The sequence below is a fragment of the Rhinopithecus bieti genome, unplaced genomic scaffold (assembly GCF_001698545.2).
Source record: "Rhinopithecus bieti isolate Rb0 unplaced genomic scaffold, ASM169854v2 scaffold_13857, whole genome shotgun sequence".
NCBI classification, from domain to species: Eukaryota; Metazoa; Chordata; class Mammalia; order Primates; family Cercopithecidae; genus Rhinopithecus; species Rhinopithecus bieti.
Window position 1 is genome coordinate 572380 of NW_016807741.1, and position 11713 is coordinate 584092.

General features: G+C 55.0%; 1 protein-coding gene across 3 annotated transcripts in view; it reads left to right on the plus strand.

Annotated features, from left to right (window-relative positions):
- Nucleotides 1-832: 832 nt before the first annotated feature.
- Nucleotides 833-11713, plus strand: part of FAM167A (family with sequence similarity 167 member A) — a 46406-nt gene continuing 35525 nt past the window's right edge. For 2 of the 3 annotated variants that reach the window (XM_017883708.1, XM_017883706.1), the window contains exon 1: nucleotides 1628-1817. Coding sequence is in view for 1 of the 3 variants with exons in the window: in XM_017883710.1 (XP_017739199.1) it covers nucleotides 1434-1817 (384 nt within the window). In the remaining 2 variants the exon portion in view is untranslated. Of the gene's footprint in view, nucleotides 1818-11713 lie in introns of all 3 variants that reach the window. The other variant, XM_017883710.1, reaches the window with a different exon arrangement.

Consider the following 11713-nt stretch of genomic DNA (forward strand, 5'->3'; position numbering starts at 1 on the left):
TATAACTGGTCCATGAAGGAGATAAGGCAGGGGTCTGCCAGCACCTGTAACCTGGGGTTCCCTTGGGAGGCAGAGCTGCAGCAGCGCGTGGGGAGGAGCAGGTGTACAGAGGGACTGGAAGAGCATCTGTCTGGGGAGCAAGGGTCCATGCAAGAGAAGGCCCTAGAGATGGACAGAGGCCAACCAGGCCCCTCTAGCCAAGCTAGCTCTTAATCCTCAGAGGACTGGGAGCTGTTGAAGGCCTTTAAGCAGAAGTAGCTGAGATTGGACTTCCATTCTTAAGTTTCCCCTGCATGTGGAGGAGTAACTGGCTTGGGAGGCGCTGAGAGTGGGTAAAGGGAGATCAGTAAGGAGACTGCGCGCACGCTTGGACCCGGGTGGCAGGTCTCAGAACTGGGTAGGGCAAGCTGCTGGTGGCTTGGGTAGGGACAGTGGCAGGGGGCAGGAAGAAGGAAGGTGTGATGTTTAGGAGCTAGAATCAGAAGATCTGGATCAACTCCGTGACTCTCCAAAAGACGCCTGTTAATACACCCACTGGCTTAGGACCCTTGCCTTATTGGCATGACTAGGTCTGTACTGGCAAGATGTCTCCTTAGACGACATCCCTTAGAGGACCTTCCAGGGAAGGTCAGAAAAGAAGGGAGTAGGTCAGGGCTGGATGCGGAGTTGCAGTGAAGGACACGGGCACCAGAGGGCAGCACGAGGATCTCGGGCCCTGCAGGGGCTAAGGCCCCACAGAAGGCCCCACCAGCCGTGCACCTGCCTGGAGCCTGCGCCAGTCACTTTGCAGCCCCACCGCCGCTCAGCTTCGCGTCTGCCCATCTAGACGGCGCCTGCGCGCACGCCCAGGGCTATCGTAAGAATGGCAGATTGGAGAGCTTTGAAAGACGCTTCCAGCCCCGGGCATCTAGGAAAGGTGCTTGGTGAGGTCTGGAGTAGGAGACTCTCATCGAGTAACCAGCCTTGGGGCCTCCGGAGTTTGGCCTGCGCCCCTCGTCAGAAGCTGGGACTGGTCCTGAAGACCCGCGGGCCGGGCAGCTCGGGCTGCTGTGCTGCGTGTGCCTTAGGGTTTGCAGCTCTGGGCTTTGATGGAGCAGAGACTGGGTCTTAGAATCTAAGGACAGCCAGAGGTGGCCGATGCCGCGCCCCTGGCGGGACAGGCACCCTGTGGTTAGTGGGGCAAACGCTCAGGTCTCTGCGCCTCAATTTCCTCATCTGGCAGCCAGAGATGCCTACACGTCGGGGGTGTTGCCCACGGTAGGCGCTCGGGAGCAGTCGTGGCCGCCGGTCCTATGAACTCCAGCGTGTGTAGGCGGGTGAGGCCGTGGGCTTGGGGTCCCCTTGCCCCCTCCATGCAGACAAACTGCTGACAGTGTCGCAGCCACGTTGCCACAATTGGGGGAAACTGCCTTGGTTTCGGGTTTAATGAGAAAATGGATGTTTGGGTTTGGTTTCATCTGGGGTTTGGCAAAGGCGTGCAGTTCGTCTCCACTGGCGGGAGCCGCCCGGGCCGGAGAACCGACGGGGCGCTAGGACCCTGGGCGCTCTCGGACCCGGGGCGAGAACGCCAGGCCGGGATCGCGGTGAAAGGCTCGCGGCTGAGAGCTCGCCGTCGCCAGGCAACCGCCCTGACGCAACGCAGGGGCAAAAAAAAGTCCTTTCCGAAAGGAGCAGCACCGAGAATTCACCGGAGCTCGGAGAGGCGAGGCGGTGGCGCCGAGCTGAGGCCAGGCCGGAGCCGGGCAGCGCAGACCCGCCCAGGAGGAGGCAGCGGGGACCCCGGCGAGTCCCCAGCGGGGCCCCTGGGCGCCCGGAAGGTGGGTTCGCGCCGGCGGCGGGGACTTTCCCAGGGGCTGGGAGGTGTGGCCGCGGCGAGCAGCGCGCGCTGGGCAGGGGCTGAGGCGTCGCAGGTCCCCAGAGCGAGCGGTGGCGCGGAGCAGCCGGATCCCAAAGCGCCCCGGAGGGGACGTGCGCCCACCGCCCCAGGGAGAGGCCGCTCCTGCGCTCCCGCTCCTGCGGGCTCGCTGCCCTCCCAGAGGAGCCGGGCAGCCAGGGCTGGACTTCATCTCCCAGTTCCCTGCTGGCCCTGTCCGGGTTCGGATTCTGGGTGGGGGTTTGGGGTCTGCCGTCTGAGAGGGAGGGCCCCATTTAGCCTCTGCAGGTCCACTCCCAGGCAGCTGGTGACCTCCAAGCCCAGCCTGGCTCCTGTCTTCAGGTTCAGTGAGATGGAAGTTTTCTGTCCCCACGGATGCGATCCCTAACTCAGGAGAAGTGGCCCAGGGCCCGTGGGCACCAGGGTGCTCTAAGGACACAAGCCAATGTGACCGGAGGGAACAGCACAGCCCAAAGGGCCCCCGGGAATGAGCAGGTCAGCCTTGAAGGTGGGCACCCTGAGTCACCCAGATACGGGGCCGCAGACCACAAGGGGTGGGGTGTCTTCCTCAGCCAAGTCAGGTTGAATGTATTGCTTTTTTGCAAACCCATTCCTGCCTGGTTCTTGTTCCCGGGGGGGCTTGGAGGGAATTCTGAGGACTGGGACCTCCTGGGAAAATCTGGAAGGAGGATTGACTCTAGGTTGGGGGCTGGCCAGTGCCTTATGCCTGCAAGCAGGTTCTCCCAAGTCAAGTTTCCACAAACTCCCCGTCATTGCTGGAGAATCCCAGAAGATGAGATCAGGTCCCTATCCACAGGGTTTTCCCAAAGGGACACGTGCTCCAAAGCAGCTTCCCATTGACACAGTAGGCACAGTCCTGTCCCCTCGCTAAGCTCAGGACAGAGCCTGGAGAGTGTAGACAAAGTCTTGGGAAAGCAGAGGTGCTGTGGCGCCTGTTGCCTGAGAGCGTCAGCAGGATAGGAACTTCTGCAGTGTGTTTTTAAGGAGCTTGGAAAGCAGCCATGGGCTGTGCTTGGAGTAGATAAAGATGACAGTTCTTCTTTCTTGAATGCATTTATGGACCATGCACTACTTCGAAACCCTTCACATCCCTTGGCCGCTCCATCCTCCCCATCACCCTTCAAGGGGACTCTATTATCCTTGTTTTGCCAATGGGACTCTGAGAAATTAAGTGACCTGGTGTGGCTCCCACACCTGGTGAGAGAGCAGAGACAGTCAGCCTCACGTGCCTGACTCCTGGGACAGTGCTCTCAAAGGAAGGTTGCTTTGGGAAATCTGAGGCACCTAAGGCCCAGAGAGGGACAGAAACCACTCACACCCAGATGAAATGAGAACCGTGTGGTGGGGCTCATCTCGTGACCTGAGAAGGTCCCCTGCCTTCTTGAGGAAACCGGTGGAGCCAGGAAAGCCATTTCTTCTATCAGGAGCTTGCAAGTCTGTGCTGTCGGGCCTGGCCAGCCTCAATTCTTCTCACCTGAAGCAGAAGAAAGGGTTGCTCCCCCACACCCTGTTCTCCTCCTTGCCTGCCCAGAACCCCCAGACTCCCTGCGCACTTGCTCCTGTTCTTCTGGTCCTCCCAATTACATGCATGGATTTCCACTAAATTGCCAGTCCCCGCCTTCCTGTCTACGAGCTTGGCCCCCCTCCAAGAGGGACTCTGGCAGGGAAATAAATTAGGGCCCTACCTAACTATTTGCTGAGAGAGAGCCACAGAGCCCCAGGCCAATGAGGAAGAAACTACTTGCTAGGCTTCTCACACCCTGGCTGCTGTGTTCTCTAGGCAAATCTTGCTCGTAGAAAGCCCCGTTGGCCCTACAGGAGCTCCTGGAACTCCCAGAACCCTTTGGGAGCTGTGCTTTCCCAAGGGACTTGAGCTGCTTGCAAAGGCAGAAGATGAATAACTGAGAACTTTGCTCCTGGTTTCCTGACCAGGGGTGGGAGAGCACTCACGTGCCACTAACTGGAAATCCCTTAGGATTAGCCTGGCTGGCTCTTATTATGCAAATGTACCCCCGAGATTTGGATTGTCATGTGGAGAGAGGAAGGAAAAGCACAGACTGAAACAGACCTTGAGGAGCTGAGGATGGGCTACATGGCAGGCAGCGGGAGGTGGGGAGCAGGAAGGATGGGGCAGGGTGGGAAAAGAGTTTAGAAGGGGCAACAGGTGACCCTCACTGACTCTGAGATCATCTGTAGAGTCTGAGCTGCCACCGAGGGCTGTGTTGCCAGGATGAGTCGGGTAGGCCGCAGGTCTCAGCTTTTCCCTGGTTAGGACCGTTGCCCTGTCCATTAAAGGCCAACTCTTCCCCACCCTGACCCCTACCACTTCCCTCTGGAGAAGTGTTGGAGAGGAAGGACAAGCCTGGAGAGAGGTGAGCAAAGCAGTTTGAGGGGGGCTGCTCCCACCTCACCCCCTTTCCTCCTGGGCACTGCCTGCCTGCTCAGCTCTGCCAGGCAGCATCAAATCTCATCCATCAACCACTCTCAAGAGAAGGACTGTGCTGAGCAGTAGCCCAGACTCCCTGTGGGCACAGCCATCAAGGGGGCCTCTCTTCTCTAGCAGCAGCTGTCTAGCATCAGGCTCCTCCCCACACCAGGGCCCTGCCACGTGGCCTTAGTGCACAGTAGCTTCCCCCAAATTGTCATCTCTAGTGGGGAGTGGCTTTGCTCCCCCACTGCAAAGCTCCCTTCACTGAGGAGTTTCCAAAGGGTCCCTCCGGTACCCATAAGTGTGATCCTCCTCCCCAGGGGCCTTTGCAGAGACCTGCAGAGGATGGGGTTCACCTTCTCCCGCTGGGGGTATAGACCAAGCCCCCATTTCTTCAGTGTGGCCAGAAGTTCCTTCCAGGGCATCCTGATCCAAAGGTGGAAGCTGGCAGTAGATGCCCAAGGGCTCCCTCACAGGGCTTGTCCCTTGGGACCTAAAGGGACAGGCCCAGGTCAGACCCCATTTTCCAGGTCCAGTGGCAGGTATGGAAAGAGCCTAGGCAGTGACCTGCGCACTGGCTGCAGTTCCAGGCCTTCTCGAAGGCTGAGCGCATTTCCTCATTCCAGGAAGCCAGCAGAGCCTCTGCAAGCTGGCTGGTCACAGCAGCCCCTAGGTCAGCAGGTGCACCCTTAAGGTGGTGGCCACCCAGGAAGGTTCTGGATGTGGGTCCTTGCCTTAGACACCTGGCCCCCACTGTCCACCATCAAGTTGAAAGTGACACTACCTCGCTAGTCCTGTGATCATCTCTATGCACTTCACTCTGGAAGCCTCATGCCAGGTGTGAACTAACCTAAGTCCCTTGAGTCACAAAGGCACCTCCCAGGTTTGGTTGTGTGGCTGCTGCTGTTTTGTTTATTTGTTTGATAGCAGCTGCTGAAAACTTGGAGGAAGGTGAAGACAACCTCATTATCAAGTTTGAATGAAAGCAGCCTCAGAGCAGATTCTGCCAGACATGTACACATTTTTGGACAAATATTTACCTGCACACAGGTCCAGCAGTCTGTACAGCCTGTCCTGTGGGCTCAGTGAAGCCCAGCAATCTGCTCTCTGCTGCCCTGACCACACCTCCCTGGAGCTCTCATGGATTCTTTCTCCTGCTCTTTCCTGAGTCAAGAGTGTCTCTGAATTCATTTAGCCAACCCACATATCTTGAATACCTCTGTCTTTACCAATGAGAACGCATTTCTAATGTTTACTTTGCTAATCATCAAATGCCCAATGCTGACCAGAGATAAAGACGCCCAAGTGCCTGTCCCGGCTGCCTCTGATGCAGATGTTTCTGCTGGGAGGGCAGTGGCTGCGAGTGGGGTGGGGGTGGGTGTTACTGATTTGAATTCACCCAGGTTGCAGCTGGAATAATGAAACCACACAGAACAGCCCACCATCTCTGCAAAGGAGTTTAGGATCCAAATGCACCACCCTACCAAGGAAGCAGAAGGTGAAGGCCCTGCCCTCAGGGAGCGTACAGTTGGGCGGGGCTGCTGATGAGTAAAGGCGGTTTATGCAGTGGAGTCCTGAGTTGACAGTAAGATGCTGTTCTGCATGCTTCAGTTAACTTTCGCAGTGCAGGAGCCATTTCCTAATTCGATGGACCAAGGAGAGTAACAGCCAAGCACAGTCAAGAGCAGGAGGTGACAGTCCTATTAGAGGTGTAACTAAAAATTCATGTAAACTTGATCTCATTTGGTCCTTCCAAGACTGTGAGGTACGATCCATTATAATCCTGTTTCATGGATGTGGAACCTAGGCCTAGGAGGGTTGAATCTGTTGATCAAGGTCATAGAACTAGTAAGTGGCAGGGCTGGCTGTCAACCAACCCACGTCCCCCGACACCCGGCTCTGCCCTGTTGCTAACCTGCTCCATCCCTTTCTCCCGCTCCTGATTCCTTTCCTCTGTGAGGTGTGAACCCGAGAGGCTTCAGCAGCCCAGTACCCCCAATGCAAGCTGACACGGCAGGGAAGCGAAGTCACACATCCCATTTTCTGTCCTGCCCGCAGGCACTCAGGCCACATATCCCCGCCAAGCCCCAGTGCAGGCATAGCGCTGCGCCTGCAGCCAGTTACAGGCTGCACTGGGCAGTCCTGGCTGGGCTGAGGCCACACTGGGACCCCACTGCGTCCAAACACCAGGAAACCCTAAGGACCCTTCTAGTCCCTGATAGGTCAGCACCCCCGGCCTGAACACGGAGGTGCCCAGTTGGCATAAGCACAGGGAACACCGTGAAAGGCCTTAGGAAGTCTTTTAGAAGTCTTGGGCTTTGGAATTTGTGCTGCGGATAAAATAGAAAGCAGATCATCTGGACAGATCCCCACTTGAGCTGGAGTTTGTTGATTCTGCCTGTTTTCAACTTGGAGCCAATTATCCGGTGGATTCGAATAGTCCTAGATCTGCCTTGTTTGGAGGCTGAGGCCAATGCCAGCTGGTGAGGAGCCACTCTGGTGGGCTGGAGCCATGAGGGAGGGCACACATCCCCAGTGTCCTTAGCTGTGCCCTGGCGTCTAAGCTTCAGCCAGCTGGGAAGTGTTTCCTGTTTGTATAGCCAGGGCACTGGCCCGCGCTGCATTCTGCTTTCATCTCTGCAGATTGCTTTAAAGGCCACTCTGTGTCTACTTTCTGCCCTCTAATCCCCACTGCCACCATGGCCTTTGGCCAGAAAAACCTTGGGTCTCATGTGGCAGTTGGCGGGGCGGCAGCAGACTGCCTTAGCCCTTCTGAGCATCCATGCCTTGTTGAGCATTTCCTGGGAGGAAAACCACATCCTTCCCTGCTTTTCCCACGGCTACTTTCCCCCTCCCCATCTCCTCCAAAATCAAACTCTCAGATTCTCAGGCACCTCTCCCTGCCTGCCAGGGTCACCCTTTCCCAGAGCCCTACAGCCTTGGAACGGACACACCAGCGACTGGGTGTCCCAAGAGCCCCTCTCCCTGCAGTGGCCCTGGGCTTTCTCCCCGCCTTTCAGGGAGGCTATAAATTAGATCTGTGGCTCCCAGGAGCCAGGGCCTCTTTCTGACCAACAGGGAAGCAGGCTTTCTTGGCAATTTTCTTGGCAGCCTCTTTCACTGGGCTAAATGAAAAGGAAGGTTTCCGCACTCCCAGCCTTCCTGCAGGAGGACTGTGCTTCAGCTCCAAGTAGCCTGAGCCCATCAATTATTCAGCATGGACCCAGCACTTTGAATTTGCAAAGGTCTTAAGTATTTTTATAGATTCTTTCCTCATAATGTCCCAGCAAGACAAGCAAGGTTTCCCTGTTTCCTAGACAATAGATGCAAGGTGCAAAGTTCAACTTGGAGTCAGAAGACTTGGGTGCAAGCCCAGCCAGCCCCACTCATGGAGCTGTGGGACCTGGGGCAGTTCTTTCGATGGCTCTGGTGTGCAGTTCTCTGTGGTATAATTCTTAGGGAGCCCTCCCTAGCCCAGGTCATTGTGTGTGTGGGGAAAAAAATTTGCAAATGCAGTGTGATTAAAAAATGCATGTGGTTGTTCTGTTGCTCCAGATGTGGAAACAGAAGCTTCAATCCTGAGCTGAAGTGCAACCATTAGCATAGGACACTGCAGACCGGGTTTTGCTGGGAGACAGTCCCCAGGGAAACATAGGCGAGTCGGCGCCTCTACTCCCTGACCCCATGGGTGTGGCTCCATGACATGGTGGTCCCCCTACCTTCTGCTGTGGGCTGACTTTGCATGTGTCAGGGTGGAAGAGGGCGCAGAGGTCATCACACCCAAACCCATGGCTCAGGGTGGGACGGGACCCCAGTAGCTGACTCCCAGGCCAGGAAATATCTTCTCTTCCACACCAGGCTGGGTCTGTCTAAAATGTTTCTCACACTCCCATCAGCAATGCTGGGACCCCAGGTGGGAGGCACCCAGGGCTGCCCAAAGTCAGAGTGTTAGGGCAATCTGGGGGTATAGCCCACTAGGGCGTCTGCCCCCTGTCAGAGTCCTGTACTGGGTTTCATGCCATGTACCCATCCTCTCACACTGGTGGCCCCAGGGACAGCATCACGGTTGTCCCTGCGACTGGCCCAGGAGCCACCCCCATCAACCGAAACAAACAGACAAATGAAATGAGTTCCTGGCCAGGCGCAGTGGCTCACGCCTGTAATCCCAGCACTTTGAGAGGCTGAGGTAGGCTGATCACCTGATATCAGGAGTTCAAGACCAGCCTGGCCAACATGGTGAAACCCTGTCTCTACTAAAAATACAAAAATTAGCCAGGTGTGGTGGCGGGAGTCTGTAATCCCAGCTACTTAGGAGGCTGAGGCAGGAGAGTCACTTGAACCTGGGAGGCAGAGGTTGCAGTGAGCTGAGATCGCACCACTGCATTCCAGCCTGGGTGACAAGAGCAAAATACTGTAAAAAAAAAAAAAAGAAAAAGAAAAGAAAGAAAGAGAGAGAGAGAGAGGGAAGGAAGGAAGGAAGGAAGGAAGGAAGGAGGGAGGGAGGTAGGGAGGGAGGGAAAGAAGGAAGGAAGGAAGGAAGGAAGGAAGGAAGGAAGGAAGGAAGGAGAAAGAAAGAAAGAGAAAGAAAGAAAGGAAGGAAAGAAGGAAAGAAAGAAAAAGAAAGGAAGGAAGGAAGGAAGGAAGGAAGGAAGGAAGGAAGGAAGGAAAGAAAGAAAGAGAAAAAGAAAGAAATGAAATGAGTCCTTGTTCCAGTTGAATTCCAAAGAGTCGTGTGACTTGTCCAGGGTCACAGGTTGTTAATGACAGAACTTCCCTTAGGCTGAGGTCCCCTCACTGCCCAGCCCTGCCTGAGGACTAAGACCCCAGCCTCAGAAAGAGGCCCTCCCGCCACAGCAGCCGTACTCACAGCACCCGCATGCTGGGCACCGCAGACCGAGGTGCTCGGTCTCTTCTTCCTCTTCTGCCCAGAACAACTTTACAGAAAAACAAAGCATTGCCTTGGGAATATTTCAGCATTGTTATTTGCCCCTGAGGTTTCTAGGAACACTGGACTTTTTAAGTACGATAAAGCTCACATGCCTGTTACTTCTGTACAAATGGAGCCTTCTGGGAAGATGGTCACAATGGTGGAGCTGGGGAGACTTGAGCTGGAATGGTGGTTCCCTCCCTGACCTCCTTATGAACTGTGGTTTCCTTGCCTGCAGTAGAGATAATACGAGATACTAGATAATACCAGTCATGCCTCAGGGTCATTTCAGGGGTTAAACTAGACATTGCACAGTGCCTGGCACAATAGGAAAAAGGTCTTTTCTTTTCCTCCTCCTTCTAACAATTTTCATTTATTTCTGTATAAATGAGAAATAGAGAAATGGATGATAGAGAGAAAACTAGTCATTCATGTGTTTATTTTATTATCAGAAAGTATGTGTAGAAGTTGAACAGGTTACACCCAGCAGGTGGCCATGAGCAGCAGGGGGAAGAACTAGGGGCGAGTCCGCCCTTCTGAAGCCCAGTCTAATGTGGGCAGTGCCGTTCTGGCCTCTCTTGACAGCAAGAGATCTTCTGGTGTGTTTTACTCTTTAGCTCTTTAGGTTCTGCTGGGCGTAAGGGCTCAGAAGATGTCAGGATGCTCTGTCTTTCTCTCTCTCTCTGTTTTTCCCTTAGTTCTCATTACCTCGGGCTTATTCCCTTTTTACTGCAAATGGGCTTTCTCCAGACTCTGGAAACTTCAAGCTTATATCCTCCCAGCTGAGCTGCTCCTGATGAAAAGACCCTATTTCTCCAAATGTCTGTGTTTACATCACATGAAAATATTCTGATTGGCCTTTTGTGGCCCAGTGCACATCCCCAGGCCCAGTCACTATTGCCAGAGTGAGGGCTAAAATGAATGTCTTTTTCTGGGTGTCGTGAGTGTTCCTGGGTCTGGGGTGAAGGGCAGGTGCTGTGACTCATGGTCGCTTCAGAACCACCTGAAATTAGACAGCAGTGATGTCCACAGAAGGGATGCTGGAAAAAGATAGATCTGTTCACCCGACAGGCACATCAGAAATGTGACTCGGTAAAACCATCCAGCAGGTGCACTGCTGCACCTGAGAGTGGGCAGGAAAGTGCTCAGATCGAAGTCTGAAGGGAGGAAGCCTTCAGCTCCATTTAGAAAAGCACAGAAGACTGTCGAGTGAGGTGCTGTTTGACCCAGGTTTGAAGACTGAGTCAAATTCAAACATAAGGCTATTGGGGAAGGATGAGACATAGAGTTGAGACCGGCCTCCTAAACTACCCCATCTCAGCTCAGGAAAGATGACTCAGCCACCAGAAGCATTCCGACTTTGAAAGTCTTACCCATGAAGCTGTGGGAGGTCTTCTGCTGGGGAGATGTCATCTGGAGCTGTGAACGACTCTGGCTGGACTTTGTTCACTGACTTCACCCCATCAGCATCATCAGCACACACTGAACATCTGCTGTTTGCAGGGCCCTGTGCTCAGCACACAAAAGGTGCAGCAGTGTCCTGCCCCTCAAGGAGTTCATGTCTGGTCAGGAAGACAGGACCACAGACTCCCACAGTTCAAGGTCATGCGGGCCAGTGTGCAGTCAGCATGAGGAAAGCAAGTGCCCGGAGAATTCAGAGAAAGGTGGCCTGGAAGGTGGGGAATCCGAGAGGGCTTCAGGGAGGAGGTGAGCCCTCAGATGAGCTTTCAGGCAGTGCAGGCCCTAGCTCACCAGTGAGGGCCAAAGACAAGGACAAAGGGCCAGATGGACTGCCCAGAAAGTCCTCTTCATTCATTCATGTACTCACTGTCTTACTCAGCAAGTTTCCTGAGCACCCACTGTGTGCTGGGCACTGCTCTGAGTGCCGGGGTCACAGTCAGGAACAGAATTCGGAAGCTCCTGCCTGCTAGGAGCTGGCATTCTCAAGGGTGGGACACACAGACACCAACCAACATCACGGAGTGAGTGATGAACTCCAGGAAGCACCAGGGAGGCGAGTGCTGGGCTCCATCCTGTGGCCCAGGCTGAGGTGACGTTCAAGCAGAACCAGGCATGAAGCAGCCAGCATATGACATTGTGGCACAGCATCAACCTCCTTCAGAAGAGACCGTCAAGTTCTCACAAGGGTGTGCAGCAGGGAGGGGAAACCCAGGCAGCAAACAGGAGGCTTCCAGGAAGGGGGAAGGCTAGTGCTGTCTGGCTGGACAACATGTGCTGGAGAGAATGCTCGCCCGGCAGTGTAGCCCACAGGGTGCTTGGAGAAAACCCCAGGAGCACTGTCCTGTGGAGCCCTGATCCCACCCACTTCCCTAACCCAGCCCCACCTACTTCCCTAACCCAGCCCCACTCACTTCCCTTAACCAGTCCCACTCACTTCCCTAACCCAGCCCCACCCACTTCCCTAACTCAGCCCCGCCCACTTCCCTAACCCAGCCCCACCCAC